The 15573-nt window shown below is 37.0% G+C and overlaps 3 protein-coding genes across 4 annotated transcripts; all 3 read right to left on the bottom strand.

Annotated features, from left to right (window-relative positions):
• Positions 1–1519: 1519 nt before the first annotated feature.
• Positions 1520–3969, bottom strand: LOC106952412 (diamine acetyltransferase 1-like). Its single transcript, XM_015040499.1, has 6 exons — positions 2910–3969; positions 2779–2830; positions 2573–2653; positions 2388–2489; positions 2243–2283; positions 1520–2139 (listed from the first exon to the last, which is right to left on the bottom strand). Exons 1-6 carry the CDS (start codon positions 2973–2975, stop codon positions 1972–1974), a joined length of 510 nt encoding a protein of 169 aa, XP_014895985.1. The 5' UTR covers positions 2976–3969; the 3' UTR covers positions 1520–1971.
• Positions 3970–4368: 399 nt separating this feature from the next.
• Positions 4369–7611, bottom strand: prdx4 (peroxiredoxin 4). Its single transcript, XM_015040494.1, has 7 exons — positions 7307–7611; positions 5793–5910; positions 5590–5706; positions 5326–5448; positions 4750–4880; positions 4587–4621; positions 4369–4494 (listed from the first exon to the last, which is right to left on the bottom strand). The coding sequence occupies exons 1-7, from the start codon at positions 7515–7517 to the stop codon at positions 4444–4446; spliced, it is 786 nt and encodes a 261-aa protein (XP_014895980.1). The 5' UTR covers positions 7518–7611; the 3' UTR covers positions 4369–4443.
• Positions 7612–8997: 1386 nt separating this feature from the next.
• pdha1a (pyruvate dehydrogenase E1 subunit alpha 1a) lies at positions 8998–15459 on the bottom strand. 2 transcript variants are annotated; one of them, XR_001425978.1, is made up of 12 exons: positions 15313–15459; positions 14195–14263; positions 13863–14036; positions 13523–13649; positions 12890–12981; positions 12618–12710; positions 11904–12059; positions 10795–10866; positions 10646–10713; positions 10115–10223; positions 9706–9937; positions 8998–9568 (listed from the first exon to the last, which is right to left on the bottom strand). XR_001425978.1 is itself a non-coding variant. In XM_015040478.1 (11 exons), exons 1-11 carry the CDS (start codon positions 15358–15360, stop codon positions 9773–9775), a joined length of 1173 nt encoding a protein of 390 aa, XP_014895964.1. In that variant the 5' UTR covers positions 15361–15459; the 3' UTR covers positions 8998–9772. The 2 variants fall into 2 exon arrangements, 1 of the variants encoding a protein (XP_014895964.1); XM_015040478.1 differs by having other exon boundaries at positions 8998–9937.
• Positions 15460–15573: the final 114 nt, after the last annotated feature.

Below are 15573 nucleotides of genomic sequence, written 5' to 3'. Positions count from 1 at the left end.
AAAAGTGACTGTAACTTGACTAGAACCATTCTACTTTCACCAAACATCAGTGGGGCAAACAAGGGACCTAATTTACGTTTTAGTTTTCATTTTTTAAGACAAAAATATACTTTTAAACTACAACTGACTGCTTTTAAATAGAAGCACCTATATCTCACAATATTTTCTTGGAGTACTCGCACACCTTGAACTTTTTCCAAAACATGTTTTATGGGAAGTAACTAACAGAACAAAATAAAAGAGCATAGAAAGGTGAAGTAAAATAAAAAGAGCAAGTGGTTTTATTTTTATTTTTCTCCTCAAAAAGTGAAAATATAGCACATATCTGTATACAATCCCCTGAATGTTGTTTAGAACCAACTGTTGTTGCTGCAAACATTTTGGGGCATGTCCTTACAAGCTTTGTATGTCCAGAGGCAAAAAGGCCTGCTTATTGTTCCTTTTCAAGTCTGGCCACAAATTTTCATTTGGATTTAAATCTAGACTTTGACTGGGCCATTGTAATATAGATATATGCTTTGAGCTGGTTGTTCTTAAAACTTATTTTAAAAAGTACCAACTCAGTAAATACCAAGCTTTCTTTGATCTACAATAATGAGAAACATTTTGAAACAGTATTGCAACATTTTATAGTTTTGACATGCATCTCTTTGGCCAAGTCAATCTATATAGGTATGTGCTCTTTTTCATTTGCCTCAGTTGATTTAAGCTTCATCTGTCTCTGTTACATCCTTTCCATCAATTAGTATCACATGACAGACCAGAAGACTCTTATATGACAGATTTTGAACCTATGATCAAACCAGGGGCACCTGAACAATCTCCTACTTCTACCAGCCACCAACCCATCAAACTGAACGACTTAGAAAAAATTATAGGATGGAATAAAATGAAGCACATCTCTGAAAGCAAAAAATTATAAAATATTTATAACCAGCAAGCAGGGGGCACCAGCTTTCCATTGACTGCAAATAAATTAAAGCAATAGAAAACTTGATCATAAGTTTTTTTTTTTTTTTTTCTGCTATGTGCTGTCCTGAGTAACTACTCATTAGTTACTAGTTGTCAAAGTAGGTTCAAATTGTCTCCCTGGTGAGATGAAATTGACACATGTTCAGTACAAAATGTCCTGTTGTGTATTGCTCTTTTTTTCCCCCGAAAGAGTTTTTTTTATGAAATGGACAAAGCTGCAAAAGTATAATACAATGAAAGGACAAAGTCACTATAGCACATGATTTACAGACATACACTTTGCTTTGTTAAATGTTTATTTGATTCAGGATATCTGTAGATTAATGGCAATGATGAATTAAAATAAAGCAGAAGTCGTCAGCCAAGTAAATACACTACCTGGTTTAAAAAAAATGGCGCTCCATATGTTTGAAAATGTAACATTTTTATTATTTGAAATCTGTCATGAACAAAGTTTAAACTGACAAAGTTTGCAGGTGGAGGTGGTTGTTTCTCTCTTAAAGTATATTTAATTTACACTTATTTCTGAAAATAGTAAATTATGCACTTAGATTTTCATATTTTATTCATTACCATTTTCAAATCATCATATTTACTGTTACATTTTACAGTATCACTTAGTTCCTATTAATGAAACCAAAAACCTCCATTCCAGATTTAATTTACAAGATAACCATTAACATTGCATATTAAAATAATAAAGATGTTCATTACTGCATACCAGTATTGCAAATTTTAATGCATAGGTTACTTTCTATCGACTTATTGTGTTCATAAATCGCAAGAATATAACTTCAAAGACTGAGTAATTTGTCTTCATAAAGTTCTAAAATGGTTTTTACTAGTAAGCAGTTTGTCAATAAGTGTTAATCTGCTTAATTTACAATGTGAATGAGGTAAATTTTGCAAAATCAGCTAAAAATCAAAGACACAGAAATATTAAAATTGTCTCAAAAACATCCTCCACCCCATAAATTCTTTATAAGTGATTAGTATGTTTTATTTTGCAGTCATCTTCATCAGGTCCTTCTTTTGGATCTCAAAGAGACGCCAGCCCTCCTCCAAGGACAGGTCAGCGGCGCCCCTTCTCTTGTAGAACTCAATAGACTGCTTGTTGTTTTCTGCTACAATGAAATGCATACTGCTACAGCGGGTCTTTACAGCAATCTGAAGGAAAGATATTTCAGAAAAATGGATGTTAAAAAACAAGTAGATGAAATCAATGTGAATGTGTGGCCAAATAAGTTGCAATTACACAAAGTGTCTGTACCTCACTCAGCACCTTCAGGATTTGTGAACCAATGCCAAAGCCTGGTGAAACATTAAACAGGCAGAGCAATTACAACAGTTTTTTGCCAATGTTGCAACACTGCTGTAAATTATTAGACCACAGCCGAACTATTCAGCAATCTTACCTCGAAACTCCTGCATTACATAGAAATCTTCCAAATAGAGAAGCTGTCCAATCCACGGGTCGTATGTGAAGTAGTACATTGCAAAGCTAATCACAGAAAATCCTTGATAAAAGACACTAGAAGTTAAAGGCTTTATTTATAAAGTATCTTAAAATACGAGGCAAGATGTTTTTTTTTTTTTTTACCTTCTGTAGTCTGATCTTTTGGGACTTCTGCAACCAAGCAATGGTAGCATGGATGATCCCCAAAGCCATCCTCAAGCAGATCTAAGTTAAAGTAGGATACTAATGTTAAAGGACTCCATAGCAAAAATGGGTTTATTTATTTACAAATAGAGGTTACTGCTTGTTTGGATAGTAGACTTTGGCATAAATAAGTTAATGCACAGCACCTTTCTCAGTGAGCATCACCTTCTCCTCCATCTCTTCAAATTTAGCAAGTTCCTACAATGCATAAAGACATGAGCTGAATTTAAATTTGAACTAGAAAGAACTTGTTGAGAAAGCGGATAAAGCGCCTTACCTTTATGAGTCGCAAGATATCAGATACATCCTTTGGCTCAGCTGACCGTAACACAAAATTGGCCATTTTCTCTTTTTTCCTTTTTTCCCTTTTCTTACCAGTCCTCGAAATGTGAACAAGAGCAAAATTTGTTTCTTCATTCGCTCCTCAGGAGTTTCCCCCCCCCGGCAAAGAATTAGAAAATCTAGCGCATACAGTTCTGCATCAGCCGCTCACAGAGTTGTACAGTGGCGGCAGAAGCCTTCCCTTTATGCATCCTCCAAAAAGACACACCTGATTGTAAATCCACATATTGACGCACGTCCTGTTTCTTTTCGGTACGAGTCACTTATCTCTGTGCATCACCGTTTTTCACTTGAGTCCTGAACAAAAGAGAAATATTAACCAGCCCTAACAACACATAAGTGCTATAGTGAGCACAGACCAGACAAACCACAAATCAGAATGAAGATTTGTGCAAATATGTGTCTCTTACAATACTCAATGTGAGGCTTTTCTGCAGGTTGTAATTGGAATATGAACAATTTCCTCTTTGGAAAGTTGCCCAGTAGAGCAAGTCTCTTATTGCTTGCAGACAGTTCAAGGTGCACTTGCATTATAAGATTTGTGATTCATCTGCCAACATTGTTTTGTCCATAATCTATTCTACATTGTAAACAGACTTGTTTGAGTCCGAGCCGACTTTAGGTATTCTCCACCTGACTAAGGGAATGCTCCCACATACAGATACTGAAAATGCTTTATTTATTGAAATGTTCTGTTTTATAGCATCGTCTAACTTACTATTCCTAGTGCAAAATGTCATAGTTTGGGTAAAGGTCTTCTTCACATGTCTTCAAATTATGAAGAAGGCCTTCAAAATGTGCTGAGTCTAAAGCCACATGGTATGGCATAAGAATATGCAAAAATATTTTAAATCTCAAAACTATATACAATAAATATTCTGATCATAAAATGCTACTTAGTGATAGTAAGCATGTGGCTGTTGCTGGGAAATTTCACTTTGACCAGATTTATTGTCCAGGAAGAATTGTTTAACGGTTACCTGGGCGATGACCCCGTTAGCGGCGATAAAGTTGAGTGATGAGTTTTCCTCTTAAAAAGGAGGGGGGAAAAAATCTCTCCCATCCCAGAAAACTTGTCTGATCAGCCTCACTTTAATACTCGATTAGCTGCTGAAAACAAAGGAGCGATCACAAAATATTAACTACCAGTCATCACCTGTTGGCTAATAAATACACAGCCTGGAATTAATCATAATCTGTATGTGCCCCAACATAATTCTATATTTAGGACATTTTTTTTATGTTAATACTAAACAAGCAGTGTTCATATTAATCCTATAGCAGGATAACAAACCAATTCCTTCACTAGTGACTTATGGTGATCATCCAGTTGCTGACTGGATGATCAACATGTAATCATGAAATCAAATAATGACACGAGACACCAAAAATTAGAAAAAAAAAAAAAAAAGATTTTATTTGAACTTGGTTGGAATTAAAACGTTTGGGAGGGAAAGCAGAAAAGTTGTTCAGTTCAGTTTGTCAAAATATTTCAGCTTGCCTGAGGGGTCAGGAATGATCTGTGGAGGGAGATATGATTTAATTAGTGGTTTTCTTTCAAATACACCAAATTTCAAATACTTCCAACTTCCAAATTCCCAGTCATACTTACAGTGTCGCTGCCTGGCTTCCATCCTGCTGGACACACTGTAGGGAAAAAATAAAAATAAATAAAATACTAAACAAAACCAGGTGTCTATTAAAAAAAAACAAATCTCATAATAGCCAATAGATAAATAATCTTTCCAAAGGTGAATGAAAAGCACTTCCAGTACCTTCTCCATGTTTGTCTGTGTACTGGAAGGCCTGGACCAGCCGCAGAGTCTCATCCACTGATCTTCCCACGGGAAGATCATTCATGGTGATCTGCCTCAGGATGCCTTTGCCGTCGATGATAAAAAGACCTCTGACAAAGACATGGACATGTTAGATGAGGGTAGGGCTCACCATGTCAAATACCCACTTTAGTCCTTTTTTCCCCCCTATGAAGTAGGATTTGACTCGAGTCTCAAAATCTAGTCCCTGCATCAAAAAAATTGAAAAAAAAAAAAAAAAAAAACTACTAAAAATAGGTTTTGCAGCATAAGAAAAAATATTCCTTGTATCATGTGTTATGGTAATCATTGCAATAATTATGACAAATTATAAAAAGTGTTTAAAAGTCAAATAAATATTTTTATAGATAATAGAGGTCTAATTTGGAGAAGTTCTCCAGAACAAATAAATAATAATAAAAAAATAAAAAAAACACAAAACATCAATTTTGTTCCAATTTTTTTTCTTTCGATTGGTCCGTTTCACTTCTCCAGCATTATTTGAACCATGATGGCGATTTTAAATTTGAATTGCACCTCAGCGTGTGACCCTGGTCCTCCAAGTAGACTCCATAATCTTTTGAAATCTGGTGTGTGAGGTCAGACAGCAGAGGGATTTTCATTGGTCCGAGTCCACCCTGCTTCCTGGGGGTGTTGATCCTGTTCAGAACAGAAAAAGTCAGCAAAACACTTTAGACAAATCATCACTAAAGTTACGGAGCTAGGGAAATCAATACGTAATCATGCCATTTACTGAGTGTGGTTTGCACTTTATAAGTCTACTGGAAGTGGTTTCCATACCAAGCTAAATGGGTGAACTGGGAATCCACCGAGCAGGCGACCACCTCAGTGTTGATGGCCTGAAATTCATGCACGCGATCGCTGAAAGCAATGATCTCAGTGGGGCAGACGAATGTGCTGCAGGAAAAAAAACATGACATATTTTACATGCTTTCCAGTAAAGACAATGTGATTTTACAATAATATATTCAAGACATACGTACAAGTCCAAAGGATAAAAAAAGAAAACAAGGTATTTTCCCTTGTAGTCGGACAGCTTGAGCTCCTTGAACTCCCCATCAATGACAGCAGTTCCTTCCCAGTTGGGGGCAGGCTTTGAAACTGAAATAGAAAAAAAAATGCACACAAAAATTATTTTCTTTGAAATGTTTTTTACTTGCATATTCCCATCCTGTGAGACTAGTAATTTCACTTTGCTAGTCGTGGCAAGTGGCTAGGTTTTTGATACTAAACCACTACTGATTTGAACAATCAGTTTATTTTACTGGGCTTGAAGAAATTACATATTCTTCTTAAGAATTAGCTGTCTTTACTTGCAGAGACATCAGATGTCTTACACATTTTTTTATCATCTCAGTTTCCATACTTTGAGACTCAGTTCCTCAAATTTTCCCAGTCTAGAACATTATAAATTTACAGATGATGGCAAACAGATGGATGGAAAAAAACAGATGAACAGTTGTGTTGATATAACTTATTATTTTTCAAAGTGAGAGAGGGAATAGAGAATAATTAACCATAACCAATTTACTTTTTCCATGCTTACTTTGACCTCGAAAGTACTTCAAGTTCCAGACTTTTCTAAACATTATCATTTCCACAGTAGATGGATTACAAATTATGGACTGACTCAAAGAACCAAAGACTGCCAAATTGAGTACTTGTATAAAAAACATAATAAAAACGGACTTTATGTGTTGCATGACATCTAAACATAATTTGAGCCATGGTTTTAAGAACATATTTTCTTCACATAGATAGAAATGTTGAACGTCATCTGATATGGTTGTGGCACAGTAGTTTGTCTTATTTTATGCTATATACTCTCCATCCAAGTCATCTTTGCAAGTTTTTTCCTTTATCCTTTTCTGTTGCCCTCAGTTTTGGTGAACATACTCTGTGCCTGCCTACCAATCAGACTGCCAGGACAGGTTTCCCCATGTTTGATGTCGGTCTCAAATTACTCGCGTTCAAAACGAGCAACATGCCATAAGTAATTGCTAAAGCAAGAATAGAGGACACGGCTTGCATTAAGGGTAAGTCATGGACCATATGAGAAGCAAAGCAAACGAAGGATCGTAAGCAGAAGCAACTAGAACATACGCACTAGATGCATGTTGTAAGATTTTATGGACAAGTGTGTGTTGGTGTGCTGCTATTCTGGGTCATGTGTCAGGGGCGGAGAGAGACAAACTGCCCAATCAATGTCATGCACTGACGTGTCCTACAAAATTTAATCAAACGCATGGAAATAAAATTACGTCTCTGGGGTGAAATCTAAATTGGAGTTTAAAACCTATGAGGAAACAAAGGGACACAAAGCAACACAATCAAACGCTCATCCGCAGGCTGCGTCAGTGCGCATACGTTATGTTCTCACAGGCACAGCAGTGGCTTCCCAACAAGCAACGCATCTGAAAACGCGCACTTTCAGCGTGCATAGCATCGGTTCAATAACCAGCGGGGTTAAAAACAGTAAGGGGAGGAAGGAACTCACTCTTGGCTTTACTGAGATGCAGGGAATGGTCGGACACGGGCACACGGAAAGCCTCTCCAGGATAGACGTGTCCTCCAGCGTAGTTGTGACACTGGGAGTTCTTCAGGTGAGTGCCTTCCTCTGCAGAGGCGATTGCGCTGACGAGGAGCAAGGCAGCGCAAAAGGCGCACAGCAGCTCCTTTTTTGCACCAGTGCTGAAACCAGACTCCATTGTGTGGTCTCCCCGTGTGCACGTAGAGTTTCAGACTTTCAGCAGGAATGAAGCCTCCTTCCTTATCTTCTTCTTCTTCTTCGTCATTTGGAGATTTCCTGCAGCTGGCGTCCTCATTGCTGCATTACCGCCATCTTCTGGAGCTAATTAAGCTTTCAGATTAATTGTTAGTGAAAATACATACAGCCACCAGGTACATACTTGTAGAATAATTTATTCTGTGTGTACTGAAAGAAGCATAGTTTTCAAGATTTTTGCAACCTCATTACCTTTATACCCCTAAATAAAACTTTAATCAGAAAAACATTCTTAATTCAACCAATGAAATGCTTTAAAATGCTTCAAACCAATGAAGCACAAGCTGCCACAAGCTGCTATGACTACAAGCATCACTGGTCACACCACAGTAATGTTTGGAATCGAACCCCTTCATGAAAAACTGCTCATTTTAACTCTGGAGGAGCTACACAGATATACAACTCATGTGGATTATTCTGTTAACAGGGCGTTAGTCATGCACATCACAAATCTAAGACATTTACTGAAAGACAGGCCAGAAAACTTCTGATTGCACTTCATATAAGCCATGTAGCAAATGAGATTAAAGGTAATTTTTAATACAAATTGCACACAAACAAAAAAGCTTAATTTTTTTTTATTACCAGGGTTCACCCAAATCCAGTGTCCATACAGACTCTTCTTGAATTACTTGCTACTCCAAATGTAAGCTTTCCATAAGTAACTGAACAGCCATTTTTATTCAAGTTATAATACATCCATACAATACACTTTGATCTTATAAAAAGGCTGCTAGTGTTTAAAAACAGCTGAAAGTTAAAAGTTGTATTTGCTGCTAACAGCTTGTGTAGACATGCAGCATGTTCACAACAATGTATGTTATCAAATATGTTTATGTATTGAAATTCTGATGCACCACCTTCTAATAATTACATTTGCTGCATCTGGTAAAATAACCATCTTCAGTGAATAACACAATGTCATAAAAAGCTGCAAGGTCAGAAATACTTAAACAAGTCTTCAATTTGGAAAGATGAGTTTATATCGACGGCGTAAGATTTATTACTACTATAAATACTTATTCAATGGAATCTTGACTCCCAGAATTTAGGATATGCACGACATACTTTACACCCACAATCAATTTCTCTCTAAAATCACTGAAAAGCTACAACAAATGTAAATTCATATCTCTGGTTATGGAGTAAACCAAAGATGAGAAGCCACATTCAGCACATTTAGCTCCGTCAGGTGCATGTTTAGAAGGGTCAGGTACATACAGATACAAGAAACCTCTGCACTTCTTATTTAATGTGGCATTTTTAATGGAAACATACTGGTTGACTCAAACCTTTTGAGGTATTTTTGTCATGAAAGGTCCGAAACATCTGGGTACAAACTGTCTGAGGAAGTATTATCATCATTTACACTTAAGGAGAAAAGAGTCCAAAGACATGCAGCAGGGTTTGACATGAAGAGTGACATTTATTGCGCCTCAACAATGTCCAGAGCGTAACAACAAAAAGGTAAATATGGAATACACTATCCATACTCCCATGGGGGCAAACAGAAGTTCAAGAACTTAACGCTCAAGAAAAACACTTTTAAATACAGAAGCTTAAGAAAAGCATCATAGGTACTTGTTTGAAGTTTTAAATTCATAGATGGGAACTTCAAATAATTCATCGGGACTGGCAATTTAAACTGTATCTTGCTCATATGGCTCACAGTCAAAATATCTTAAAAATATAAATACAATTTTCAATGAGAATGTGGCAACGATGTCAACCAAGTGTTCTTCAGATTACCCATCTCCCAACTGTTTTGTGTTTCACTATATTCATTTTAATTTTAATGGCAGAAACGGTGTAATCCAAGTATCAAGAATGAAAAAGTTGATTTGAAAAGGGTAAAAAAAACAAAAAACACTCACCATTAGTAAATAAGAGCGATAAATAAGTCCAGATGTTTTAGCTGTGTTTGAATGCAGACCCCATACAGACTAGAGTGGTGAAATAAGAAGAAATTTGAAAGTTGAACCAATTAATGTTAGTTTAATTCTGAGAACATGTTTGTAAATTATGGCCCTGGCAATAAAATAATGGTTAAAGCTGTGGATACGATGCATTATGTGAGTTCACATATAATGCACTCAAATATGGTGCATCATGTGAAGTACGTTCACATCACAGTATGGGGACTTGAGTTACAATTGAACTGATGAAGCAACTCAGACTTTAGCTGAGAGACTTCAGTTTGGCCCACGGGTTGGTGCCGCGCACCTCCACTGGTGGACTGTTGGAGAAGATGTGGTTGCACAGCTCATCCAGGGGGGGTTCGGGATCCGTGGTGGCAAACTGAGCTGCATCTTCGATTTCCTTCCTCACTTCCACATCGATCTCCTACAGATGCAACACAGACAAAAAAAACAAAAAGCTTAGTGGCAACCAACACGCACAGAGCAGCTACTCAAGCAATGACAATCGATTATGCAGCTACGTGAAAATAAACAATTTCTGCACATTTTTTTGATCAAAAAAATCTGCTACAAACTTGTTCAGCTTCAAAGTATTTGCTACCTTAAGCTCCTCCACGCTGGCCATGTTGTTGCTGAGAAGGCGGTCCTTCAGCAGGGAGATGGGGTCACTCTTACTGCGGACCTCCTGGATCTCTTCACGTGTGCGGTAGCTAGAAGGGCAGATTGGTGCAGGGACGTTGCAGGGATTGACTACAATAATCACATTTGTACACTCCATCCAAATATAAGGATTTGAGAAAAAAAAACATGATTTCCTGCAACATATAGCAGCTAATGAGTCATATTTGGACCTGTTGTGCAAAATCCCTAATTAGAATTAGGAGGATTTTATCTCTGATTTTCTATTATTCTACAGAGGTTAATCAGCAACAGCCAATAGCAGGATTAGCGGGTGCTCAGCTTCTCCCCGGGTGTTGTTACTGAAAGGACACTACGGAGGGAAGGAAAGTATATGAAGACTACTGCAAACAAGCCAGAAGCAAGAAGGGCAGCAGCACAGAGAACATGACATTTAACATTTTCATATTAGTAACAAGAAAAGCAAAACAGTTGAGGTGCTGTGGTCAAGTACCTGACACCGGGGTCGCTCATACTGTGTCCATGGTAACGGTATGTCTGTAGCTCCATGAGTATTGGACCCTGATGAACAGTAGCAAACGTTTAGCAGAAAAAAAAAACTGCAGCAGTAAATAACTATTAAAGCATTTTATTAAGACTAACCTTCCCAGACCGGCAGTGATCAGCTGCAAATCTAGTTGCTTCCCGAACACACAGAATATCCATACCGTCAACCTTGGAGGCAAAAAGGTAATTTTAATGAATCATTATAAGCTCTTCTGAAAGAATCTATGCTTGCAACAAATAGTCATTACAGGTTGGATAAAATTAGGCATAAAATCCCAACTTGAAGACTAGTTTTTAACCACATGACTCACATTATTTACTTTTAAGGTAGGTTATTCCAGACAACCTGTAGTAATAAAATCTCAATAATGAATGAATTATTTGTACTGCTGTCTTAGCGATGCTGACAATTAAACTTACCAAGTTGACATTAAATAATAATTTAAGTTTTTACAATAACTGAGCAACTCAAATCTATTTTTTTACTAAAAAATATTCCTGGTTTCCATCTACAACATTATTTTAATATTCATATATCAGTATTAACCCAAATATAAATATTTTTAAAAAGTGTCATATCAACTATATGCTTTTATTCTAAGTAAAATATTATCAGCTGTTCTTTTTACTGCTAAACTTGTACAACTGATCTGCAGCTTTAGGCAACATTATCAGAACATTTACTGAATTTTGCAAAAGAAAATGATAAAAACATCAGTAAGTCAGCAGAATCTCATCAAAAATCCTGAAATGCAAAGTATTACCGCATTTACTCCCTGTTTGTAAAGGAATATAATTGGAATTCTTATTGACGGTGTATGGGGCACTGAACAATCTTGTTGTTGGTCAGGTATCAAACTCCTCAGATCAGATTTATGTCAGGAATAAATACATTACTCTGTAAACATGTTTTTACAGAGTAAGAGTTAATTATTTTATCAATTCATGCCCAAGTTTTCTAATTTAAAATTGGATTTTAACTTTATGTGATACTTACATTTTGCTGAGTTAATGTATATGTCTTTACTGGATCTTATTTATGGTGTTTTCCTGTAATACTCTTTAAAATACTCTGTATGTAGGAGGGTATAGAAATACGCCGGCCTTGCCTTTTAAACTTCCCCAAAAATAATATTATAGTGATCCATGCTGTGTTGAATTATGCTGGCAAAAAAAGATTTATGTAGGCAAGTGAAAATCTGTACCCTGAGACCAGGAATAAACTCTCCCCTCTTGAAGTAGTCGGTGCTGGCTGCGGCTCGCTCCACTGACGTCCCCATGCCGTACCTGTTGTTCTCACAGATGAAGATAACAGGCAATTTCCAAAGAGCTGCCATGTTGTAGGTTTCAAAGATTTGACCCTGAAACACACACATTTTTTTTTTTTTTTTTTGCTCAGTGAAGAAATCCAGCAAAATGTAGTCTGACTGATTTTACATGACTAATTTTCTAATTAAATGTTTCTCAGAAAACATTCGGAAAAATAACGCGAGGGAGGCTAGAGTCAGATATTGAGATCCACTTAATACATTGTAAAACAGGAATTTGCTGAATAACTTTGAATTTCCCGTGTTCTGAAAATTATTAAGGGACAAAATTATTTATACACGTTCAACAATATGCATAAAAGACAATGATATTTGTTTAAAAGTACCTTCTAAAATTGTACAGCCATCAACCAGTTTTTAAAAATCATTGACATTTTAAGCATTTGCTCCTCTCAAGAGAAGAAACAGCCCAAAATTAAACACACTTGTATTTATGAACATATGTAAACTTTGACGCAAAATATATATACTATTGGTCACACAGCATTTTTTTCATCCTGTAAAGAAGGTGATAAATGCTACAGTGAAAAAAAAAGCTTTTGAGAGTAGCTGCTTCAAATTCTAATGACTTCAGGGATTTGTGACTTATACCTGGTTGGCAGCACCGTCACCATACAAACAGACACAAAGCTCATTCGAGCCCTTATATTTGCAGGCGAGCGCCACACCTGCACCCAGAGGAACCTGAAGAAACAGATACACTTAAGTTAAAGTTATCATTAACACGTAGAATAAAGCTTTTTCAGATTTTTTTTTTTTTTTAGTTTTCTCCCAAAATCAGTAGCAAATTACTCAGCGTGTGAGAAAATAAAAGATTACCCCTTGAGGTGTCACACACTTTGTCCAAGAGTTCAGGAACTTACCTGGGCACCGACAATTCCATTTCCTCCATAGAAATTTTTACAATACATATGCATAGAGCCTCCCTTGCCCTTTGCAATACCGCCTCTTCTGCCTGCATATAAAAAATAAACAGACATCAAAAACAAGGGAGGGAGTTGTTATCTATAGTTCAAGCATTTCACAATTAAACATGGGCAAACACAGGTGACCCTGTAACCTGGGCTGACCTGCTAGCGCCGTACTATGACAACATGTATTTACAGTGTAGACATCAAAGCTGCAGATGATTACCCCATTATCACCCCACTTCTCAGCACAGCAGACCACAGAAGCTCATCTCTTGTGCAACCTAGATTTTAGACTGTCACTAGTTTGATAAATTTATCCGGTCTGCTTTACAGAAAGTTACGATTCCTATCTTGCTGCAGCTTCTGCTTTCACCATAGTTGTGGGATTTATTTTCTCGTCAGTATCAACGGATAGATCTGTCCTGTGTGTTTTTCACACAAAAACAATTTAAATTGTCTTAGTAAACATTTCCAACAGACCCTGAAATAAACAACTTCTTTTACACTATAATCTAAGGTCGAGTGCTGAATCCATGCAGGAACTTAATCCATCTTGAGATGAATTAGCTGGAACTGCAGACTCACCAGTGAGTTCAGCCATGATCTCCTTGACGGTTCCTCCCCTTGTTAAAGTGTAGCCGTGTGCGCGGTACGCTGTGATCAGGTGGTCATTTAGATTAATCGATGCCTCGATACCAACAGCACAAGCTTCCTGCACATGGAAAGCAGACAAATTCACATATAGACATGTATTCTGAAGCATAATCTTAATTTTTCAGCAGTTATTTTTCTCAAAGAATCCTTTACCCTAACAAATTCTTACAGTTTCTAGTGATAAGCATAAATTATTCCTGAATAGTGCAGCAAATCTGTGTATTTGCACTGTGTGGACTGGTGCGAATAAGCTATGAAGCGTTATATTCACCTGGCCGTCATATAAATGACAGAACCCTCTGATGATCTTCTGCTTGTACAGCTGATCGGCCTTCAGCTCCATCCGCCTCATAGTCTGCATGGTGCGGTAGTACTGCAGACCCTCGTCCCGCGTCATAACCACCTGAGTTGCAGGGGCCTCGTCCAGCTTGAAGACGTCACATTTCTTGAAAGAAAAAGAAAATAAGTTGGAAACCTAAACATGCATTGGACAATTTGATAGAGTGTATAACATAAATATTATTTTACTGTTGGAGAGGATCTCAACAGCCTAATCTCAATGACCGAAACTTTGGGAACCAGGAGTTAGTTTCTGTAACATACCTTTATTTCAAACGTTGCCTGGGTTGTGAAGTCAGAATAGGTCCGTGCCGACACGACAGCTGCAGCTCCCTATCGTAGGGCAAGAAGAGGACATAACAGGTTTAAAAAAAAAAAAATCAGCAAATGTTTTGTAACTTTCTCACATCACTCAAAATAAAATCAATTCTACTGTCAGTAACTGTCGGTGTCACTAAGAGATACCAGATATTCTTAAAAATTACGATTTCCAACATCCTCCCCCTGAAACTGTACCTCATCAAAAATTAGATAGTTATGTTTAATTTTAAATGCTTCCTTTTTTTTAAACGAATAATGTTTGTTGAATCAATGTATTTGTTTAGTTAGAATAGTCTGTTTCTAACTAAACACTGCATCGCAATAACAGGTGTGGCCTTCTTGGATGAATAACAATGGCTACAAATAAATTGGTTGCATTAATTTCTACTCACTAATAAGAGACAGAAATACTGCTTGTTGGACGTTCCAGAGTGACGTCTAATTTATTCCTTTTTTTTTAGATCAGAAGTTTTGTAATTGTGGGTCATAACTTTCAGCAGGTTTCAAGCTGATCTAAAGTTACGTAAAGATAAAAACATAGTTATAAAACGCTATATATAATCCTATTCTCATTTAACACTTCTTTCAGTTCAGATTTTTGCCAACATTTCTAATAATGCCACTATCGTAGATGAACGTCAATCTATAAACAAACTAATTTTACTTGATTCTACTAAAATGCAAAATACGTGTATTTGTGTTGTGTAAATAAACCCATATTTTACAAGTCTGACCGTTCTTATAGTGCATACCGAAGCATAACTTCTTGATTTGATTTTTTTTATTTTTCGTTTTTGCAACAGACAGCAACAGAAAAGTCAAGGCACGAAAAGCTAAATAATTCAGTCTCTGTTGGCCAAAGCGCTGAGAAATAAAATTATTGTGGATATGTTTGCAGGAGTTAGCTTCGTTAGCCAGACCTGCTACCAGCACCGGCCTCACAAGGTCAGAAAACAGCTGACAGATTATTTAGGATAAACAACGCGCGATTTCAAAGGCAAGGCAGATTAGCCAGAGTCTAACTGGGGCACAACATGGGTTTAAAAAATAGTTTAGCTTACATTTCTCTGAGCGCAGGCCCTCAGTACATTGGAGATATTGGCCAGCATCTTTCCCTCCACAGAGACTACACAGCTTGGTTCAACACGTACCCGTCCTTCTACCCAACTAAGGATCTGTCCTTCCGGGGCCGCTTGCTCCGCCCACTCTTCTTCTTCGTCTACTTTTTCTTCATACCTCAAAACCGAAAACTAATCGCTACCGCCACTACACCATCAGATATTATATATACACCATTATATATATATATATATATATATATA

This window comes from Poecilia latipinna, unplaced genomic scaffold (genome assembly GCF_001443285.1).
Source record: "Poecilia latipinna isolate Pla-1442-1.1 unplaced genomic scaffold, P_latipinna-1.0 Scaffold30, whole genome shotgun sequence".
In the NCBI taxonomy this organism is placed as follows: Eukaryota; Metazoa; Chordata; class Actinopteri; order Cyprinodontiformes; family Poeciliidae; genus Poecilia; species Poecilia latipinna.
Note: the sequence above shows the minus strand (reverse complement) of the source record. Positions and strands in the feature narration are given on the sequence as shown.

Excerpts from the sequence above, each read along its gene's own strand:
- LOC106952412 (XM_015040499.1), bottom strand. The coding sequence starts at position 2,975 with ATGGCCAATTTTGTGTTACGGTCAGCTGAGCCAAAGGATGTATCTGAT. Across the intron at positions 2,490-2,572 it reads AAAAGATCAGACTACAGAAG|GATTTTCTGTGATTAGCTTT; the intron begins GTAAAAAAAAAA and ends TCTTTTATCAAG. Across the intron at positions 2,140-2,242 it reads TCCTGAAGGTGCTGAGTGAG|ATTGCTGTAAAGACCCGCTG; the intron begins GTACAGACACTT and ends TCTTTCCTTCAG.
- prdx4 (XM_015040494.1), bottom strand. The coding sequence starts at position 7,517 with ATGGAGTCTGGTTTCAGCACTGGTGCAAAAAAGGAGCTGCTGTGCGCC. Across the intron at positions 4,881-5,325 it reads GACCAGGGTCACACGCTGAG|AGGTCTTTTTATCATCGACG; the intron begins GTGCAATTCAAA and ends TGTCTTTGTCAG. Across the intron at positions 4,495-4,586 it reads GGAAGCCAGGCAGCGACACT|ATCATTCCTGACCCCTCAGG; the intron begins GTAAGTATGACT and ends CTCCCTCCACAG.
- pdha1a (XM_015040478.1), bottom strand. The coding sequence starts at position 15,360 with ATGCTGGCCAATATCTCCAATGTACTGAGGGCCTGCGCTCAGAGAAAT. Across the intron at positions 13,650-13,862 it reads GTCATTTATATGACGGCCAG|GAAGCTTGTGCTGTTGGTAT; the intron begins GTGAATATAACG and ends TTCCATGTGCAG. Across the intron at positions 10,867-11,903 it reads AGTTTATTCCTGGTCTCAGG|GTTGACGGTATGGATATTCT; the intron begins GTACAGATTTTC and ends TTTGCCTCCAAG.